Source organism: Elaeis guineensis, chromosome 2 (assembly GCF_000442705.2).
Source record: "Elaeis guineensis isolate ETL-2024a chromosome 2, EG11, whole genome shotgun sequence".
NCBI classification, from domain to species: Eukaryota; Viridiplantae; Streptophyta; class Magnoliopsida; order Arecales; family Arecaceae; genus Elaeis; species Elaeis guineensis.
The window spans coordinates 98,063,081-98,086,798 of NC_025994.2; the positions used below are offsets into that span (position 1 = coordinate 98,063,081).

Genomic DNA, 23,718 nt, shown 5'->3' on the forward strand with positions numbered 1-23,718 from the left:
ATATAGCTCATATATCTCTATATATATATTTTCTTTCTCCAAGTCAGAAGATGCAGTCTCAACGCCGTTGGACGAGGAGATCGCAACAGGTTCATTGTTTAGCTAGTTTATTTTCAGGTGTGTAATGAATATTTAAATTTATGTAATTGAATAATTTTGCTACGCGATGATGGTAGTTTTACGTAGTTAGATTGTTATGATTAATTTTTTCTTTTAATATTATTTGAAATTCCTATAGCAGCACTGTACAATTCACATTCTCGATTTATATGCCCAACTTAGACGTTCGGTTTGGGGCGTGACACAATTCAACAGCCGTTTATTCTTTTCCAGGCAAACAGGAAAATAGAAAACGCAAACAAAGACTCGGTGCTCGTCCTCGCCGCACAGAGTTCTACCACGACCGTCGGCTTGGCCGCCCACCAAATGAACCTGTTTATGATGACCAAGTAAAATAATCCCTAAATCTCATACCAGAATATTTTTTAATAAAAAAACCAAAAAGTCAAAATGTTGTCAAAAGTCACCGTCAATGCTCCCGTTAAATCGGTGCTGTTCTTCCTGCTCCGTGCTCTCTACCCGCGTCCCGTAGCAGAAAGTTTGCAGGCAAAGTCCCCATTCCCACTCTATCCCTCCTCTTCCCAGAATACCCCCATCATGGCATCCATCTTGTCTCTATTCCCTCTTCTAATCCTCCATACTCTGCTTCTAGCTCCGACCAAAACTTATTCCCAGCGTGGCCCCCTCGTTGACTACTGCGCCGGCGACACCAACTACACCGTCCCCAGCACCTTCTCCTCCAATCTCGACCTCCTCCTCTCCAAACTCACGTCCTCCCCCCGCGATGCCGGCTACTTCTCCAACACCACCGTCGGCGCCTCCTCCTCAGCCCCCGCCTACGGCCTTGCCCAGTGCCGACCTGATGTCCCCGCCTCCGCCTGTTCCGCCTGCCTCAACCACTCCGCCTCCTTCGCCGCCACCGTCTGCCCCTTTCGCAAGTCCGCCGCCATCCGCCTCGATCTCTGCATCCTCCGTTACTCCGATCAACGCTTCTTCGGCCAGCTCGAAGACGATACGACCTGGCAGGTTGTCAATCCCACTAACGTGTCGGATCCAGCGGTGTTCTATCGGGAGATGACGGGTCCGATGGACAAGAGCGCGTCGCAGGCGGCGGCGACGGAATCGAAGTTTGGGGTGGGGATGGCAAATTCCACCCAGTACGGGAATATATACGCGATGGCACAGTGCACCCGTGATCTATCGGAGACGGATTGCTCCACGTGTCTCTCTAAGGTGGTCGGTTTTCTGCCTATCTGCTGCTATGGGCATCCGGGGGGACAGGCCTTGAAGGTGAGTTGTGCCGTGAGGTTTGAGACCTATCCCTTCTTCTCCATGTCGTTTATCCCTCCGCCGCCACCGCCGCCGGGATCGAGTACCTCGCCGGACAGTGGCAATGGCACTAACACGACCGGTTACGGTAAGCAGAGTTCTCCCCTTGATGTAGAATGCCTCGATCCCTCAGGAATGATTTAGTTAAACAGAACGCTGAGTTGTTGATTTGGACGATACGACTAGTACCTCCGATAAGATAAATTTAACAGGCTGGCTTTAACAAAAATTACATCATCGGTTATTCTACTCCTTTGTCATGAATTGTATGTAGTAAGTTTAGTCTTCCCCTCAGTTAATCTTTAGAAGTATGTGTGCTTTCAATCAGATGATGAGTTCCTTAATTTGTTAGATAGAGGTAATCGCAAGAATCTACGATTTTTTTTCTCCAGTTGAACCGTATACTTTTGTTTCCTTTCTTTTTTTTATTTTTATTTTTTTTGATGAAAGGAACTTTTGTTCCTGGGGCATACCAATAAATCTAGTTTTAATAATGACTGTGTTTTTGTTCCTTCAGACCACATAGCATGTCGGCGGCTTATGCTGCTGTAATCCTTTTTTTTAAAAAAAAAATATTTTTTTAAAAGTTTAAAGCTTAGGTCCGGAGGACACATTCTGCGTCGTATGTACCACAGCTTTTGCAAACATGCAGCACAATAAATGCTATTTCCGTTCATGATTCACCTCAATATGGTGCACTTTGTAGAGTTATGGCATAAAACTTCACTTCCAGTTTGCAAGAGTCCACCTTATTTTATAAACTCCAAAAGCCAACTTATTTGTTGCTAGTTTTGATTTCTTAGAAGGAAAATAGGTTGTGTCCAAATAATAAGCAATTTAAGTTTTTGCTCTTTAGTGTGTATGGTAGGCAATTTTCAGACTTCCAGTTTAGTTTGGTCTTGGTTACATCTCCGTTCCTACATGACGTGTCTAAAAACTAAATTTTCTTTTGGTGCAGGGAAAAGTAATAACACTACTAAAGTAGTTTTAATTGTTGTCTTCTCTGTCGTTGCCGCACTGGTGGTCCTTTTCGCCATGTGTATCTGCTTACGAAGAAGGATAATGCTTAGAAGACTACTCGGTAAGTTTTTCTTTTCCTGCTGCATTGTTGTTATAAGAAATCCAATTCAAGACAAATGGGCTGGTTTTTTATATAGTTGAGCTTGTTTTGTGAGTAGTTGATGGAGATGAGGAGTTCAAAAATTCAGAATTATTATTATTTGATTTGGGTACCCTTAGTGCTGCCACAAATAATTTCTCAAATGAGCATAAGCTTGGAGAAGGTGGGTTTGGACCAGTTTACAAGGTAATTATCCAGACTGAGGTCTTCAAGGTCACCCACAGAACTGTGAATGTTGTTATTGATTTGACAAATTGTAATTGCTCTCTTGTGTCTTTTAAATCTCATACAGGGGACTTTACAGGATGGACAAGAAATAGCTGTGAAAAGGCTCTCCGGAACTTCACGGCAAGGACTGGTAGAACTAAGAAATGAGGTTGTTTTGGTTGCCAATCTTCAACATAGAAATCTTGTTAAGTTGTTGGGTTGTTGCCTCGAGGAAGAAGAGAGGTTACTTGTCTATGAGTACCTTTCAAATACAAGCCTTGACAAATTTTTATTCGGTACTCTTCATTTTCTACATTCATATTTATCCTAAGCATTGCCATGGTGCATCCTTGGTTTTAAGCAAAGAGGAACATCATCATTTTTGATACAACACTTGGTACATGTTATTGCTCTGTCATTACCAGTACTCTTTATTCAATCCAATTTAGCTGTGCATTGCCTTGAACATATATCTGTACTCTGGATTTCTGTTTCAGCTGTTATCTAGCTTTGTATATATGCATGGTTAGATATCAATACCATCACTTTGCATAACCTGATTTCTTATACCGCATCCATTTATTAAGATGATGACTCTATGATTGATGGCATCATTTTTGCATGCTACTGGGTTTTAACCGTCGTCCATTCTATTTTTGGCTAAATATTTATGATATAACTGCTTTTTTGGTGATTTAAGGGAGGCTAGGCCACTTGTGATATAACTGCTTAATGTTTCTAACATCATGCTGATCCCATAGCCTAAATGTACTTGTTATTCATTATGATATCAGTTAAATTTGTCATGTTTACTTGGATGAAATAGACCCTATTGGACGAGAGCAATTAGATTGGGGAAGGCGGTACAAGATTATCGAAGGGATTGGCCGTGGGCTTCTCTATCTTCATGAAGATTCTCGATTAAGGATCATTCATCGGGATCTAAAAGCAGGTAATATCTTGCTGGATGGGGACATGAACCCTAAAATTTCAGACTTTGGTCTTGCAAAGCTCTTCGTCATAGATGAGACCCAAGGAAATGCTAGTCAAATTGCTGGGACATTGTAAGTGCATACTTTTTTAATTTCCTTTCCAGAGAATGTCTAACTTCAATCGTAAGTATGTCCTCATGGTGAAAAATCTAATATCTTCTCAATTTCTTTGCCATAGTGGGTATATGGCACCAGAATATGCTTTGCATGGGCTCTTCTCCACCAAATCAGATGTTTATAGTTATGGCGTTCTAGTTTTGGAGATTGTGACTGGGCAGAGGACTAGTAGATTCCATGGATCTGGGAGTTCTCCAGACCTTCTTAGTTATGTAAGCGTTTAACACCCGTGCCCGTGCCCCCAAACATAGATTAATCTAGCATTAATTTCCAGTATCCGCGGCATCTATTCTAATCCCATTATCATACTAGCCAACAAAAACTGTATCGGTAATTCCTTTAAACAAACTTTTTTTTTTTTTTTTGCATAGGTATGGCAACACTGGAATGAAGGAATGGCATCGCAGGTGATCGACCAGAGTCTGGGTGATCAGTATGAAATACGAGAAGTACTGAGGTGCATTCACATAGGGCTACTCTGCATCCAAAAAGACCCCACAGAGCGACCCAGCATGGCAACAGTCATTCTCATGCTCAGTAGTTACACTGTCCCTCTTCCAGCTCCATCAGCACCTGCCTTCTTTATAAGAAGCGATGCAGTCGGTGGGGCAGAGGTGCTCGAGGGGGATGTGTGGACTGGTTTATCAGGAATTGAGAGCTCCAGTGGAAGAACAACAAGAAAATCAACAATGATAGGAAAATCAACGCCGGTCTCGGTGAATGATGTCTCAATCACTGACATAGAACCGCGATAGAGGTGTGAGATTTATCAATAGAAGTTCATCTTTTAAAATTACTTGATGTTAATAATCTTTGTGAACAATAGGGACACCAATTTCTCTGTCACCTCTGTTGTATGATAGATATGGTATGTTCTGGATATCATCCAGGGGATGGTATGATATTGGAAGTCTGTGGGAACTTTAAATTGATGGCAGCTTGGAACTGAATTTGTTACCGACTGTGATGGAATAAATGAGGCACCATCCTTCTACATTGGAAGTAATATCTCACAAGCATTATATTAGTTTGATGGGCAACTTAATGTTATCGGGACTATATTTGGATGAAGCACGTATTCATTATGTTTGAAAAATTGCGTATAAATCCATGGGATCCAGCTAATAGCATATAGACCATGCTTTTTTGTTGATTTGTCTAGACCACATTGACGGGCCTAAACTTCCAACTATGTTATGTGCACTCTATCATATATGTGATCCGCACATCTCTCCTAAACAAATGCTATATTGGGAAAACTTCTAGCTGCTTATATTATAGGCACCTAGTATAATCCATGCAGTTGATGTTTTTTTTCATTATTTGCCATCAAACAAAGGCCACCAGTAAACGGCCCCAAGCATAAGACAAGACGAGTCTTCCATTTGGAATTATTTATTTTTATTTAAAAATTATGATTATGATTGAAACCAATATATCAATATAATAAATTTAAAGAACTTGAATATTATTTGTTGATTAGTATAATCAACACAATTGGTGTTTTGTTCATGTCATTTACGGTCAATATAAGCTACAAATAAACATTCCTAGCATAAGACAAGAAGAGCCTTTCGTTTAGAATTATTTATTTTTATTAAAAAATATGAGTTTGATTAAAACCAATATATCAATATAATAAATTTAATAAATTTGAACATTAGTTGTTGTCTTAGTATAATCCATACAATTTGTGTTTTTCTTTACATCATTTGCCGTCAATAAAAGCCACCAGACCCCTAGCATAAGGCAAAACGGGTCTTCTGTTAGGAATTATTTATTTTTATTTAAAAATCATGATTGTGATTGAAACTAACATATCAATATAATAAATTTAATAAACTTGAATATTATTTGTTGATTTAGTATAATCCACATAACTGGATCTTTTTTTATATCATTTATGGTCAATATAAGCCAGCAGTAAACAAACCCTAGCACAAGGCAACAAGAGTCTTTCATTTAGAATTTTTTATTTTTTATTTAAAAACATATGACTTTGATTAAAACCAATATATCAATGTAATAAATTTAATAAACTTAAACATTATTTATTGTCTCAATATAATCCACACAGTTATTTTTCCTTTTTTTGTTACATCACTTGCCATCAATATAGACCACCGGTAAACAGCCCCTAGCATAAGGCACCAAGAGTCCTCAGTTTAGAGTTATTTATTTTTATTTAAAAGTTTTGATGGTGATTGTCACGCCCCAAACCCAGCATCTGAGTTGGACACATGACACGGCCACACAAATCCTAGAGCAGCATCCTAGGATCATGTAAGGCCTAAAATTTAACACTTCAAATTTTAAATAACCAATTAAATACCAAAACAATCAACCGATGTCACAGCTTCAAATCGAAAGCAAACTTGTTCAATACAATTATTCAAATGTTCTTTGGCATCAGAGAATTTAAATTAACTAAATTACTAAGGCTTCAGTTCTTATTTGCTCTCGCCCAAACCGCCCAACTACGCATCCTGTAAGTCTGAAAAAAAAAAAGAAAGAAATATGAGCTTCTTCAGCTCAGTAAGAATCACTGCACATGTACATCAAACTAGTAGATAAAATTAATATTTCTAAAACCAATACAATTGAGAAAACACATAGGTATATAATAACTAGAATATTGTCACAAATATGCATATATATCATCATACATCATCAGGTGAAATCTTCATTCATTGTTTGAATTTCATATTATATGTTTCATTCTTCACATCTTTGGAATGACAACCTTTTATTCCTTTTTGGCTTTGGACTAACCAGGATCATGCGACGATCTTTTATTCGGATCAATTTCTGTGATCTTCCTCAGATCGAACTATTTATGATCTTTCTCGGATCAAAGTGGCCATGATCTTTCTCGGATCAAATCATTCATGATCTTTCTCGGATCAGATTCTTCATGATCTTTCTCGGATCATATTCTTCCACACATAAGCCTGTGGGGGCTGTCCCAGGCTTAAGCTCCTGGCAGGCTATTCCACATGACAAGATCAGTCCAAACCATATTTCTCTTTCCTTTCATTTTCATTATAATATTTGTCTTCATTAATCAATTCAAATTTTTTACAGTGTACTCAAAATAAACATATCATAACTATATAATCATGCCATCATATGCTTTGATGAAAACATATTTATGCTTGCAACCACACAAATAAATGTCAATATTACATATGATAAATTCATTGATTTCAAATCCAACGATGCAAAACTATCAGTAAAATAATATATACATGTGATGATGATCATGTATAATGATTCTTACCTCGATAATTGAGAATTCAAATTCACAACTTTATAGTCCGAAAATCAAGCCCTACTCGTCTCCCTGATCGTTAGACTGTTCTCCTATCAAACAAAAATAAATTAATTTAGTCAAATAATTTTTCTATATTTATTGAGGTTATCTGACTCATACCCATGTCCCCCCTTTTTTTTTATTTTATTTTATTATATATATATATATATATATTTTTCATTTTTATTCATTATTTTTATTTATTTAATATATATATATATGTATATATGTGTGTGTGTATATATATATTTATATATATATATATATTTTTTTTTTATTTGAAGAAGAGAGAAGAGGCTTCTTCTTCTTCTCTTCCTCATGTTCAAAAACAGGGACTTGAGCCCCCATCAGAATCTCTCCCCACATCCCGACACAGAGAGCACCTCCAGCCACCTTCCCCGGCAACGTCCCGACGCCGGCGATGCTACCGTGTCGGTGGCAGTGCCACCCTCTTTGTTGCCGGCGACAGAGAAGGAAGAAAATCACAAAAATAGGGTATCCCTGTTTGAGCCCGAACCGGCACCTCGCCGGCTTCCAAAAACACCGGTGACCGGAAAATAACAAGGAGAAGAGGAAATACCTTATTCCGCCGTCCAAAGAAAGCTCCGACGACTCCCCTTTCTTCCGATCAACCCCCCCACGGTAACCTTTGAGAAAGTTTCTCAAATCCCTCGATTTTCCTTAAAATCTTTGGTTGTAATTTCCTAAGAGAGGACGGGGGATCTTTATACAGGAGGTTTCCTACCCTAGTCGGACTCTTTGAGTTCGATTTTGCCGGAAACGGGAAGGAAGAAGACTCCGGCTAGGAGTCTTCCTCCTCCTCTGCATTATTTTTTTTTTGTTGATGGGCCGTCTGGGCTACAGGCCCAAGTAACTGGGCCGTTACAATCTCCCCCCTTAAAAAATAATTTCGTCCTCGAAATTTACATACCTGAGTTTTCAAAGAGTTGTGGATACTTGATCTTCATTTCTGTCTCGAGTTCCCATGTAGCCTCTCTCTCGCTATGATTGCTCCATTGGATCTTCACATAAGGAATAATTCGATGTCGTAACACCTGATCTTTCTTGTCAACAATCCGTACTGGATATTCTTCATAAGTCAGATCCTTCTGAAGACGCAAAGGTTCAAAACTCACCACATGACTTGGATCTGGAAAATACTTCCTCAACATCGATACATGAAACATATTATGTACACCCGATAAAGCCGGCGGTAATGCTAAACGATATGCAACCTCTCCAATCCTGTCTAAAATTTCAAAAGGGCCAATATACCTTGGACTCAACTTACCACGAACTCCAAATCTCATTACACCTTTAGTGGGAGAAACTCTCAGAAAAACATGATCGCCTAACTGAAATTCCAGCTCCCTTTTTCTATTATCAGCATAACTCTTTTGCCTGCTCTGAGCCGTACGAAGTCGTTCCTGGATCATGTGTACTTTTTTCACTGTCTGCTGCACTATTTCTGGTCCCAACAGTTTTCTTTCTCCCACCTCATCCCAACAAATGGGCGATCTACATTTTCTTCCATATAATGCCTCGAAAGGAGCCATCTGAATGCTTGCTTGGTAGCTATTATTATAAGCGAATTCAACCAATGATAAGTGATTATCCCATGCTCCGCCTAAATCCATGACACAAGCCCTTAACATATCCTTTAGGATCTGTATGGTTCGTTCAGATTGTCCGTCAGTTTGAGGATGAAAAGCTGTACTGAAATTTAACTTGGTTCCAAGAGCTTTATGAAGGCTCTTCCAAAACTGAGAAATAAATCTACTATCTCGATCTGACACAATAGTAACTGGTACTCCATGCAGTCGTACAATCTGCTCTATATATAAGCCTGCCAATCTCTCTAAGGAAAGACCAATCCGAAAGGGTAAGAAATGTGCTGATTTCGTCAATCGATCAACAATTACCCATACAGCATTATTATTTCGAAGCGTTTTAGGTAATCCAGTCACAAAATCCATAGTAATATGTTCCCATTTCTACTGAGAAATAAGAATAGACTGCAGTGGTCCTGCTGGTCTTTGATGTTCAGCTTTTACTTGTTGACATACCAAACATTGGGCTACAAATTGTGCAATATCCCTTTTCATACCAGACCACCAAAAATTTCTTTTCAAATCTTGATACATTTTTGTGCTTCCAGGATGCATAGTGTAAGCCGAACAGTGAGCCTCCTCCAGGATCTTGTTCCTTAATCCTGAAATCTTGAGAACACATAGCCTGTTATCAAATCTCAATGACCATCCTCATGCATCCAAAATTTTGTCTGTATACCGGATTTCACTGCCTCTATGACCTTTTGTAACTCTGAATCCTCCTTTTGAGTTGCTTTAATCTTTTCAATCAAAGTAGGCTGTAGTACTAGATTTGCAAGTTGAATTTGAGAATCATGTAGTCGTATTTCAATTCCTGATTTCTCCAAATCTACCAATATAGGCTTTTGTAAGGTGATTAGAGCAGCCAATTCACCAGAAAATTTTCTACTTAAAGCATCGGCTACGACATTCGCCTTCCCGGGATGATAATTTATTGTCATGTCATAGTCCTTCAATAGTTCCAACCACCTTCTTTGTCTCAAATTTAACTCCTTCTGAGTAAAGATATATTTTAAGCTTTTATGATCTGTGAAAATCTCGCAATGCTCTCCATATAAGTAATGCCTCCATATTTTTAACGCAAAGACCACAGCTGCTAATTCTAAGTCATGAGTAGGATAATTCCGCTCATAAGATTTCAATTGTCTAGAAGCATAAGCTATCACCTTTCCTTTTTGCATCAAAACACAACCGAGACCTTTACGAGAAGCATCGCTATAGATAGTGAAACCTTCTGTTCCGGATGGAATGGTTAAGATTGGAGCAGTCACTAATCGTCTCTTTAACTCTTGGAAGCTTTGCTCACATTCGTCTGTCAATTCAAACTTTACTTGTTTCTGCGTTAGACGAGATAGAGGCATGGCAATACTAGAGAAACCTTCCACAAACCTTTGATAATAGCCAGCTAATCCCAAAAAGCTGCGTATCTCTGATACGTTAGTAGGTCGGCTCCAGTCAACTACTGCCTCCACTTTCCTTGGGTCAACTGAGATACCCTCCTTGGAGATGACATGCCCAAGAAAAGTAACGCTGTTCATCCAGAATTCATATTTTTGTAGCTTTGCATACAGCTTCTTTTTCCTCAGAGTTTGTAATACAATCCTCAAATATTCTTCATGCTCGAGTGAGCTTTTCGAGTAAATCAAAATGTCATCAATAAATACAACTACAAATCGATCCAAGTATGATGCAAACACTCGATTCATAAGATCCATAAAGGCTGTCGGTGCATTGGTCAGACCAAATGGCATGACCAAAAATTCATAATGCCCATATCTAGTCCGAAAGGCTGTTTTTGATATGTCTCCAGGCTGTATCTTCAACTGATGGTAGCCAGAACGAAGATCAATTTTTGAGAAGACCTGAGCCCCTTGCAACTGATCAAATAAATCATCGATTCATGGTAAAGGATATTTGTTTCGCACTGTTACCTTATTTAATTCTCGATAGTCTATGCAAAGCCGAAGGCTACCATCTTTCTTCTTCACAAAAAGTACTGGAGCTCCTCAAGGTGACACACTAGGCCTAATGAATCATTTGTCCAACAACTCTTGTAATTGCTTTTGTAATTCCTTTAATTCTGCTGGAGCCATTCGATAAGGGGCTTTAGAAACTGAACTCGTACCAGAAATTAAGTCAATAGAAAACTCAATCTCTCGATCCGGAGGTAGTCCAGGCAGGTCATTCGAAAAAACATCAGGAAATTCTTTCACAATAGGGATATCCTCTAACTTGAGTTTCTCATTCTGAGTATCTAGTACAGTGGCTAGAAATCCTTCACATCCTTTTCTAAGAAATTTCTGAGCATGAATAGCTGAGATGAACTCCTGGTGGAAGAAGGGTTTAGTACTCTTAAAACTAAACTCTGACTGATCTGAAATTTGAAATATTATTATCTTTTGGAAGCAGTCAACTGTAGCATGATATGCTGCTAACCAATCCATCCCCAAGATTAGATCAAAGTCCTTCATTTCTAAGACTAATAAGTCTGCTTTCATCTCCCTATCCTCGATACTCAGTACACAATCTTTGCAAATTGAATTAACCAAGATCACCTCTCCACTTGGTGTGCAGACACAGAGATTATTTTCTAAAGGTGTAGGAGACATCTCATTGGTCTTCTTAATAAAACTAGTTGCTATAAAAGAGTGGGTAGCTCCAGGATCAAATAGAGCATAGACATTGTTGGATGCAATTTTGATCTTACCTGTCATATATTCATTTATCATTCAGGGCTATATGTCCTTATATATCTAAGCATAAAATATTTCATGATATATATATAAAAAAACTTTTAGGAGATCGATTCAGTACCTGTCACCACTGAGTTAGAAGCATTTGCATCCTGTTGTGTAAGTGCATAGACTCGTCCATAGGTCTTTGATTTTTGTTGTCCCGTATCTTGTCTTTGTACATTTTGGGGTGCCCGATTCGTGGGGGTATTTTGAGAATTTTGAGGCATTTGCTGTCTTTGTGATTCTCCTCCATTGCGGCATACAACTGCTTTGTGGCCATCTCGGCCACATTTGTAACATTGTCCTCCGGGCCATGTACAATCTCATCTAAAATGAGGTCCTCCACACCTATAACATATAAGGCTCCCTTGAGGTTGTGCTTTCCCTTCAGTGGCAGTCTGGCTTGGTTTTGGGGTCTTCGGTTTGAAGGCTCTGCTACTTTGACTTTGAGAATCAATTACTCGACTCCTTTTTTTTAAACTTTTCTCTCTTGCTACTTGAGCATCATTGAGTCCTTTTTCTATTATTAAGCATTTGTTGACAACTTCCTTATAAGTGGGCAGCTCAAAAATGGTCACCAACTGTTGGATTCTATCCCTTAATCCATTCTCAAATTTTCTGGCTCGAACATTTTCCTCAGCTATCAATGCGGGGGCATATCTTGACAATTCTTCAAATTTGGCTGCATATTGAGCAACTGTCATGTGGCCCTGAACCAGTCGATCAAACTCTCGATATTTCTGGAGTCGGATACTCTGGGAAAAATACTTCTCATAGAAAATCTTTCTAAATTCTTTCCATGTAAAAGGTACATCATTTGGCCCTAACTTTTCAATTTTCATCTCCCACCAATCGGCTGCCTCACCTTATAACATAAACGTGGCAAAAGTGACCTTATCTTCAGCAGGACATCTCAAAGCATGGAAAACTTTCTCTATTGCTTTTAGCCAGCTTTCAGCTTCCATAGGATCTGAAGTCCCTGAGAATGCTGGTGGTGCATATTTCTTGAAGTCTAACAAATTGATTTGACGTTCATACTGATTTGCAGCTCCTTGTTGCTACTGGGACTGTCGCTCTTGAAATATTTGTTGTATGATCTGCTGTTGCTGTCCCTGTTGCACCTCCAGTATCCTCCTCATATCTTCCCTCGCAGCCACTTGTTGTTGAACCAGTACTTGCATTAACTGAGCTGCAGTAATTTGTTCCCCAAGTTGAATTTTAGGTTCTCCTGGAGTTTCTTCCCCGGGAGTGACCTCTGCAGGCTCAGTAGGATGTTCTTGTTGTGGTGCATCATCATTCGATGAGGGTGGAGCATTTTCTTGGGGTGTAGCTGGCTCCCAAGCATTAGAGCCATCCGCAAAACGAGTAGGTCTTCGATTTCACCTACGCTCAGTCCCTCTTGTCATGTCAACCTACACAGTTTCACTTTAGTCAAGAATTTAAGAATAATATTTCATATTAGTCAATTTTCATCTAAAAGTTTACCCATATACTCTCTCTCTAAAATAAACCTTAAGATTCTTAAACCTAAGCTCTGATACCATTCTGTCACGCCCTAAACCCAGCACCTGAGTTGGGCACATGACACAGCTACACAAACCCTAGAGCAGCATCCTAGGATCATGTAAGGCCTAAAATTTAACACTTCAAATTTTAAATAACCAATTAAATACCAAAACAATCAACCGATGTCACAGCTTCAAATCGAAAGCAAACTTGTTCAATACAATTATTCAAATGTTCTTTGGCATCAGAGAATTTAAATTAACTAAATTACTAAGGCTTCAGTTCTTATTTGCTCTCGCCCAAACCGCCCAACTACGCATCCTGTAAGTCTGAAAAAAAAAAAAAGAAAGAAATATGAGCTTCTCCAGCTCAGTAAGAATCACTGCACATGTACATCAAACTAGTAGATAAAATTAATATTTCTAAAATCAATACAATTGAGAAAACACATAGGTATATAATAACTGGAATATTGTCACAAATATGCATATATATCATCATACATCATCAGGTGAAATCTTCATTCATTGTTTGAATTTCATATTATATGTTTCATTCTTCACATCTTTGGAATGACAACCTTTTATTCCTTTTTGGCTTTGGACTAACCAGGATCATGCGACGATCTTTTATTCGGATCGATTTCTGTGATCTTCCTCAGATCGAACTATTTATGATCTTTCTCAGATCAAAGTGACCATGATCTTTCTCGGATCAAATCATTCATGATCTTTCTCGGATCAGATTCTTCATGATCTTTCTCAGATCATATTCTTCCACACATAAGCCTGTGGGGGCTGTCCCAAGCTTAAGCTCCTGGCAGGCTATTCCACATGACAAGATCAGTCCAAACCATATTTCTCTTTCCTTTCATTTTCGTTATAATATTTGTCTTCATTAATCAATTCAAATTTTTTGCAGTGTACTCAAAATAAATATATCATAACTATATAATCATGTCATCATATGCTTTGATGAAAACATATTTATGCTCGCAACCACACAAATAAATGTCAATATTACATATGATAAATTCATTGATTTCAAATCCAACGATGCAAAACTATCAGTAAAATAATATATACATGTGATGATGATCATGTATAATGATTCTTACCTCGATAATTGAGAATTCAAATTCACAACCTTATAGTCCAAAAATCAAGCCCTACTCGTTGTCTCCCTGATCGTTAGACTGTTCTCCTATCAAACAAAAATAAATTAATTTAGTCAAATAATTTTTCTATATTTATTGAGGTTATCTGACTCATACCCATGTCCCCCCCTTTTTTTTCATTTCATTTTATTTTATATATATATATATTTTTCATTTTTATTCATTATTTTTATTTATTTAATATATATATATATATGTATATATGTGTGTGTGTGCGTGTGTGTATATATATATATATATATATATATATATATATATATATATATATATTATTTGAAGAAGAGAGAAGAGGCTTCTTCTTCTTCTCTTCCTCATGTTCAAAAATAGGGACCCGAGCCCCCATTCGAATCTCTCCCCACATCCCGACCCAGAGAGCACCTCCAGCCACCTTCCCCGGCAATGTCCCGACGCCGGCAATGCTACCGTGTCGGTGGCAGTGCCACCCTCTTTGTTGCCGGCAGCAGAGAAGGAAGAAAATCACAAAAACAGGGTATCCCTGTTTGAGCCCGAACCGGCATCTCACCGCCTTCCAAAAACACCGATGACCGAAAAATAACAAGGAGAAGAGGAAATACCTTGTTCCGCCGTCCAAAGAAAGCTCCGACGACTCCCCTTTCTTCCGATCAACCCCCCACGGTAACCTTTGAGAAAGTTTCTCAAATCTCTCGATTTTCCTCAAAATTTTTGGTTGTAATTTCCTAAGAGAGGACGAGGGATCTTTATACAGGAGATTTCCTACCCTAGCCGGACTCTTTGAGTCCGATTTTGCCGGAAACGGGAAGGAGGAAGACTCCGGCTAGGAGTCTTCCTCCTCCTCTGCATTTTTTTTTTTTTTTTTTGTTGATGGGCCGTCTGGGCTACAGGCCCAAGTAACTGGGCCATTACAGTGATTCAAGCCAGTCTACCAATGCAATAAATTTAAAGAATTTGAAAATTATTTGTTTTCTGAGTGTACTCCAGACAACAGGGTCTTTTTCATATCATTTGCGATCGATCAATGTAGGCCACCCTAGCATAGGGCAGTAAGAGGCCTCCATTTAAATTATTTATTTTTATTTTAAAACTATGACCGTAATCGGAACCTTAATACACTTGAACATTATTTGTTGTCTTCGTATACTCCACATAATGGGGTCTTGTTTGCATCATTTGTGGTCTATGTAGGCCACCAGTAAATGGTCCTATCACGACTCAAGAATAGGCTTCCGTTTAAAATATTTATTTTCATTTTAAAACTACGACTGCGATTGGAACCAATATATCCACATAATAAATTTAATGAACTTGAACGTAGGCCACCGTTTAATACAACAAAAAAGAGAGAGAAAAAAAAAAACTTGATCCATCAGGAAACGCCCCAAGCATGCGGCAAGAAGAGCCCTTTTAGGGCTCGTTTGGTTTCGTCCCCGCCCCGGTCACTGCTTTCCTCTTAACCTCCTCCAATTCGCCTTCCCTGCAAATTTGGAATCCGTCAATAAATGGAAAATGTTTCGTCACCATCATCCTTTTTTTCTTTCTTCCTCTCAACGCCTCCACTACCAATGTTTTGGCAAAGACCAAACCAAAGACGAAGTCAGGCTCAGCCGAGTCAAGCAATGATTTTTTTTCCTTTTTTACCCTGTTCCTCTCCCAAGCCCTTCAGTTCCTACTTCCTACTTTCTATGTTGAAATGTGGGACTGTCAGCAAATCAGGTGCGCTCAAAGTGGTCTCAAGCGAATGCTCAAACCCGCAACCGCCACCACTCCTGTGAATCCGCGGTTTTCTTCTTCTCCGTGCACTCCATCCACGACGTCGTCTTCACTCCCACTCTTTCCCTTCTCTTCCCAGTTCATGGCATCCATCTTGTCTCTATTCCCTCTGCTAATCCTCCATACTCTGCTTCTAGCTCCAACCAAAACTTATTCCCAGTATGATTCAAAGTATGATCTCAACCTCACCTCCTGCGCCGGTGACGCCAACTACACCGTCCCCAGCACCTTCTCCTCCAACCTCGATCTCCTCCTCTCCAACCTCACCTCCTCCACCCCACGCGACGCAGGCTACTTCTCCAACACCACCGCCGGCGCCGACTCCTCAGCCCCCGCCTACGGCCTTGCCCAGTGCCTACCCGTCGTCTCCGCCTCCGAATGTTCCACCTGCCTCAACCGCTCCGCCGCCACCGCCGCCGCCGGCTGTCCCTTTCGTAAGTCCGCCACCATCCGCTTCGATGACTGCGTCCTCCGCTACTCCGACCGACGCTTCTTCGGCCAGCTCGATAAGGATGGGAACGCGTCAACTGCCAATCCCAATAAAGCACCAACGGGATTCTATGGGCGTATGAGGAATCTGATGGACAAGATCGCGTCGCAGGCGGCGGCTACGGAATTGAAGTTTGCGGATGGGATCACGAATTCCTCCAGTTATGGGTATATATACGGGTTGACACAGTGTACCCGTGATCTATCGCAGACGGATTGCTCCACATGTCTTGATCAGGCGATCGAGGATTTGCGTTCGTGTTGCGGTGGGAGTGTCGGGGGACGGGTCATGATGGCGAGTTGTGACGTGAGGTTTGAGACCTATCCCTTCTTCTCCATGTTGTTCGTCCCTCCGCCGCCGCCGGCACCGAGTTCTTCGCCGGACAGTGGCAATAGCAAGACCAGTGATGGTAAGCAAAGTTCTCCTCTTGATGTAGAATGCCAGTAATTCCGATAGGGATTAAGCAGCAAAAGATAATTTGGCTGGTTACCCTTCAAAAAAAAAAAAAAAGGCTGGCTTTGACAACGAATTGAATCTTCAGTTCTTCAATCCCTCCTTTGTCATGAGTTCCATGTAATAATTTAAGTCTTCTGCTAAGTTAATCTTTAGAACTATGTGTGCTTTCAATCAACTTGAGATGATGAATTCCACAGTTAGATAGAGATAATCGCAAGACTATCATTTTTTTCCGCAGTTGAACAGTATTTAGAACTTTTTTTTTTTTCTAATGAAAGGAACTTTTATTTCTGGGGCATGCAAGTAAATTTAGTTTTAATAATCAATATTTAAAGTTTAAATATTAGGTCCGAGAGAAACACATTCTGCATCATATGTAACAGCATTTGGAAGCACATGCCAAGTCCATGGTTCACCTCTGTATATTACTGTCAGATGTGCTAATCCCGGACAACTCTCCTGCATGGTGGTACGTCGAAGTGATGCTGTGAAACTTCTCTTCACGGTTTTAAGAGCCCACCTTAGTTTATAAACTTCAAAAACAAACTTATTTCTTGCTAGTTTTGATTTCTTAGGAGGAATTTAAGTTTTGGTCCTTGGCATGTATGGCAGCAGTTTGCAGTTTAATTTGGTCTTAGTTACATCTTCGTTTGATCCGATTGGAGAAAAGAAATAATTTTCTCAAACTATGCAACTCAAATATCTCTAAAAATTTAAGAAAATATAGATGTCATTTTTTCATTAATGAATAATTGATGAATGAAAATTGAAGTACATTATTTCTATTATAATAGTAGTGTTGAGGTCCACCCTTATACAATTTAGATTGGATTTCTTTCCTAATTAGAATAGAACTCGAAAAATAAGCATAACTAATAGAAGCAAACACGAACAACTAAAATTTTATGTGAGATAGATTTCAACTCATACATCAACTTTGTCTTCTGTTGCTCTACCTAATGCTTCTCAAATTGAAAGATATGTCTAATCAAAAGAAACTTCCAGTTTGATTGGTTCATTTCAATATCTAAATAATGAAATTTGGACCAATCACTGGGAGCACAGCTTCTCTTAGAGGGAGGCACCACATCACATATCTAAAAAAGTCATTCGATTTTTTTTAAAAAAAAAAAGATCACATCAATCAGATATTGTATGATCAAATTATGACTTTCAGAAAGTTGGTCCACAATTTGGCTTTCCAATGTGATAAATCTCACTTCAATTATGTGCAGCTCTATTTGTAATGATCAAAATGGTTCATATCGAGTTTGATGATCTTCTTTGAATACTATTCCTAAATGATTGTCTCATTGCTAAATTTTTTTTTAATGCAGGAAAAAAGAATAATACTACAAAAATAATTCTAATTGTTTCCATCTGTGTCGTTGTTTCATTGGTGGTCCTTTTCACCATCTGTATCTCCTTACGTAGAAAGAAAGTATTTAGAGGAGTTCTCTGTAAGTCTTTCTTGCTGCATCATTGTTCTAAGAAATTCAATTCTAGAAAAATGGGCTGGGTTTTTATGTGGTTAAGCTTGTTTTACGAGTAGTTGATGGAGGTGAGGAATTCAGAGGTTCCAAACCATTATTATACGATTTGAGCGTCCTTAGAGCTGCCACAAATAACTTCTCCGATGCAAATAAGCTGGGAGAAGGTGGGTTCGGACCGGTTTACGTGGTAATTATCTAGACTGAGGTCCTCAAGGTCGATCATAGAGTTGCGAACATTGTTATCGACTTGACTAATGGTAATTGCTTGCCTGCATCTTCTAAATGTCATACAGGGGACTCTACGGGATGGACAAGAAATAGCTGTGAAAAGGCTCTCAGGAAGTTCACGACAAGGACTAGTGGAGCTAAGAAATGAGGTTGATTTGGTTGCCAAGCTTCAACATAGAAACCTTGTTAAGTTGCTGGGTTGTTGCCTTGAGGAAGAAGAAAGGTTACTTGTCTATGAGTACCTTCCGAATACAAGCCTTGACAAATTTTTATTCGGTATGCTCCATTTTCTACATTCATATTTTTCATGATCATTGCCATAGTATTTCCCTGGTTGTAAGCAAATAGGAACATCATCAGGTTTGTAACTTGCATAACCCTGTTGTGATTAGTCGTAATTCACTACTGTTACAGCACTTGATACATGTTATTCCTCTTTTTATGTTACTTTATAGTCTTTATTCAGTCTAATTTAACTTTGCATTACCTTGAACATACTTTGGTACTCTGGATTTTCTAATTCAGATGTTATCTGACTTTGCGTACTAAGTTTCTTGCAATATGGTTAGATGCGAATGCCATCATTTTGCAGGGCCTGATTTCTTACACTGCATCCATTTATTAAGATGACTCTATCAACGATGGCATCATTTTTGCATGCTACTGGGTTTTAACTATTTTCCATGCTATGTTTTGGTAAATGTTTATGATATAACCGCTTCTTATTCTTTCGATTTAGGAGAGGTTAGGCCGCCTGTGATATAAGTATTTAGTGTTGCTAACATCTTGTTGATCACATGGCCCAACTGTTCTTGTTATTCATTATGGTATCAGTTTAATTGATTAAGTTTACTTGGATGAAATAGACCCCATCGGACAACAACAACTAGAATGGGAAAAGCGATACAAGATTATTGAAGGGATTGGCCGCGGCCTTCTCTATCTACATGAAGATTCTCGATTAAGGATCATTCATCGGGATCTGAAAGCAAGTAATATCTTGCTGGATCGGGACATGAACCCTAAAATTGCAGACTTTGGTCTCGCAAAGCTTTTCAGCATAGATGAGACCCAAGGAAACACTAGTGGAATTGCTGGGACATAGTAAGTGCATACCTTCTTAATTTCCTTTTCTGAATAATCGGTGGAAAGATGTCCAATCTACTACTGTTCTAATATCTGACTTGAATCATTCGTATGTCCTCCTGGAGAAAAATCTAATATCTTCTCAATTTCTTTATGGTAGTGGGTATATGGCACCAGAATATGCCTCGCTGGGGCTCTTCTCTACCAAATCAGATGTTTTCAGTTATGGCGTACTAGTTTTGGAGATCGTGACTGGCCGGAGGAATTGTGGATTCCGGGGATCTGGGCATTATTCAGACCTTCTTAGCTATGTAAGCATTGGAAAAATGAAAATAATATACAGATAACATCAGTTTCAAATCAATAATTTATATTTGAATTAGATATGACCATTTGCATGAGTTACAAACTCTAATTACCTTTAAATAAATAGTTTATATTTGAATTTAAAAGATGATATGTTAGCAATTTAATGTAGAAAACATGAAAATAATATATAGATGCTAACAAGTATTAAATTTCTATTAATGCACAATATAGATTCTAACACCCCCCACAACACACATATACACAAAATCCACAAAGAAATGTATAGGTTGATCTACTGCTTCCAGTATCTATAACATTTATCAAAATCCTATTATCACATTACCCAACATAAACTGTAGTGATAACTCCTCTAAACCTAATCTTTGAATAGGTCTGGCAACACTGGAATGAAGGAAAGGCATCACAGGTGATTGACCTGAGTCTAGGTGATCGGTATGAGCTGCAAGAAGTACTGAGGTGCATTCACATCGGGCTACTCTGCGTCCAGGAAGACCCAGCAGAGAGACCCAGGATAGCAACAGTCGTTCTCACGCTTAGGAGTTACTCTGTCCCTCTTCCAGCTCCATCAGCACCTGCCTCCTTTGTAAGGAGTGATATAATTAGTGAGACAGAGGTGCTCGAGAGGGACGTGAGGACTAGTTTACCAGGAAGTGAAGCTTCAATGGAAGCACAACAAGAAAATCAAGGAGGACAGAAAAATCAAGGCCAGTCTCGGTGAATGAAGCCTCAATCACCGACGTGGAACAGAGATGGTGGTGTGTGATTGATAGATATAAGTGCATCTTTGAACGTTAGTTGATGTTAATAATTTTTGTGAATGATACGGATATCAATTTCTCTGTCTACTGGGTTGTATAACAGATATGGTCTGTTCTCGATATCGTCTAAAGGGTGGCATGATATTGGAAGTCTGTGGGAACTTCGCAGAGATGGCAGCTTGGAACTTGTTTTGTTATCCATTACGATGTAATAAATGAAGGACCATTCTTCTCCGTTGGGAGTGAGGTCGAGCAATATATAGATTGATTGGCAACCTAATGTTATTTGGACTATATTTGGATGGACCCTTGCTCTTTGTATTCAAAAAATTGAGCGTATAATTATATGGGATCCAGCTAATAGCATGTCGACCAAATTTTTTTTCTGTTGATTTATCTAGACCTCATTGATAGGGCTAAATTTCCTACCATGTTACGTGTATTATATCATACATGCAATCCTCACATTTCTTCTTAATAAATAACTAATCGTAGATCCACACATTGCGTAGAATTGGATGCAAAAAAATAATTTTTCAAATATTATTATTCTATTTTTTAGATATTACTATATTTTTATTATTATTCAAATTATTATTAATAATAAATTAATATTTTTAAAATAATATTTTATTATTTTTTAAATTAATTTTTTAAAAATAATATGTTATTATACAAATAGTATTTTTAAATTAATAATAAAATATTATTTTTTAAATAATATTTTAAAAAAATAATATTTTTTTATTATTTTAAAATTAATATATTTTCTTTTGCTTCAATTTATTATTAATAATAAAATAATAATTTTTTCTCTCTCTCTCTATTTTTTTTTTCTTTTCCCTTCTTCTCACCATCCCTGCCCCCACAGCGTGAGACCTAGGTCACGGCCATCCACGCTACCCCCGCCGCGCTGAATGCACGAAAATAATTTTTCTGATATTGCTGTATTTTTATTATTATTCAAATTATTAATAATAAATTAATATTTTAAAAATAATATATTTATTATTATTTAAAAATAATATTTTTAAAATAATATTTTAAAAAATAATATTTTTATTATTATTTTAAAATTAATATTTTTTTTGCTTCAAATTATTATTAATAAACATAATAATATTTTTTTACTTTTTTCCCCTCCCTCCATAAATATTTTCTTTTTAAAATCAATACCCTAAAAAATTAATATTTTAAATTATTATTAATAATAAAATAATAATATATTTTTTGCCTCTCCTTTCTCAAATATTTTCATTTTTTTACCCCCTTCTCTTCCTCCCACTATCTCCCTCCCACCCCCTACCCTGCCGCATCCCCCGGCTCCGACACCACTAACGCCCCCTCCCCTCCCCTCAACGGTCCTGCCCCGACACTATCTCCTCCTGTTTTCTTCTTCAGTCTCGATGAATTCGAGCCTTCGTGGCTTCGCACGAGCACCCGCGGCCACCCCTCCTCTCCCCCGGCTTCGCTGCCACCAATCTGATCCCACCCCACTATCATCCGCGCCACATTCGCTGTTCGCACCGCATCCGACTTCTCGTGACCACCAAACCTCCTCTCTTCCCCCGACTCCGATGCCACCAACCTCCCTCCCATCCCCTTCCCTCTGCGGCCTCGCTCCATCGCCGTCTCCTCTTATTGCCTCCCCTAGCCCCGGTGAACCCGAGCCCCCGTAGCTCTACGCAAGCATCGACGACTGCCCCTCTCCTCCCTCAGCTCCTGTGCCGCCAATCCTCCTCCCTTTTCCTAGCTTCGACACCACCAACCCCCCTCACCTCCCCTCCTCGATCAGTGGCTTGAGTTCATTGGTGCTCATTGGGAGCCGTGGAGACTCGGATCGCGACGTTTCGTAAGGGACTTCCTTAAATCGAATGAGGTTTTCAACGCTTTTCTATTCAGATGGCACAACCAAACTCATTTAAAGAACTGAATTGGCAATATCTCAAAACTCCCCCACAGAATATTATATATATATATATATATATATATATATATATATATATATATATATATATATATATATATATATATGGTACTTTGAAAATATTTTTCGGCTGCTTGCATCGTAGGCACACGATTTTACTTTGCCAAAACTTGCCGTGCCACCCTTATTTAGCATTAAAAAAAAAATCACCTTCGTTGGCACGGGTCCATCGTTGGATGGTGCAACGGTTGCTTTGAGATATGTGCAAATGGATGGATGAGGAATTTGGATTGCTTTGAGGTCTATACAGATGCAATCTAATGGATGTTGTAATGAAAAAAGATCTATCATTTTTTTTGCCCAAAATTATAGTCGAATTCACTCAAAAAAAAAAAAAAAAAAGAAAAAAGAAGATGCTCGAACCCGTAATACAGCTTTGGGAAACCATTTTTTTTCCGATGAAAATGGGAGACTGAAAGCCCCCAGCTTTTATTGATAGATGCGAATATTGACAGAGAGCGAGAGGAGAGAGCGCACAAAGAGAAGTATCAGGTAGCAGAATATAGACCCTTGCTATTTGTATTCGAAAAATTAGGCGAATAATTATATGGGATCCAGCTAATAGCATGTAGACCAAACTTTTTTTTTGTTGATTTATCTAGACCTCATTGATAGGGCTAAATTTTCTACTATGTTACGTGCACCATATCATACATGCAATCCTCACATTTCTTCTTAACAAATAAGTAGTCAAAGACCCATACGTTGCGTAGGATCGGACGTACGAAAATTTTTCAAACATTGTAATCTTATTTTTTAGATATTACTATATTTTTATTATTATTCAAATTATTATTAACAATAAATTAATATTTTAAAAATAATAATATTATTATTATTATAAAAAAATAATATTTTTTAAAATAATATTTTATTATTAATTTTTTGAAATTAATTTTTTAAAAATAACATGTTATTATACAAATAGTATTTTTAAATTAATAATAAAATTATTATTTTTAAAAATAATATTTT

The 23,718-nt window shown here is 38.4% G+C and overlaps 1 protein-coding gene across 1 annotated transcript; it reads left to right on the forward strand.

Annotated features, from left to right (window-relative positions):
• The first annotated feature begins 544 nt into the window (after positions 1-544).
• Positions 545-21,096, forward strand: LOC105052301 (uncharacterized). Its single transcript, XM_073251216.1, has 15 exons — positions 545-1,477; positions 2,348-2,470; positions 2,568-2,695; positions 2,802-3,012; positions 3,543-3,780; positions 3,887-4,037; positions 4,197-4,573; positions 4,652-4,679; positions 15,554-16,814; positions 18,199-18,321; positions 18,414-18,541; positions 18,648-18,858; positions 19,449-19,686; positions 19,829-19,979; positions 20,369-21,096. Exons 1-15 carry the CDS (start codon positions 658-660, stop codon positions 20,714-20,716), a joined length of 4,536 nt encoding a protein of 1,511 aa, XP_073107317.1. The 5' UTR covers positions 545-657; the 3' UTR covers positions 20,717-21,096.
• The last annotated feature ends 2,622 nt before the right edge of the window (positions 21,097-23,718 follow it).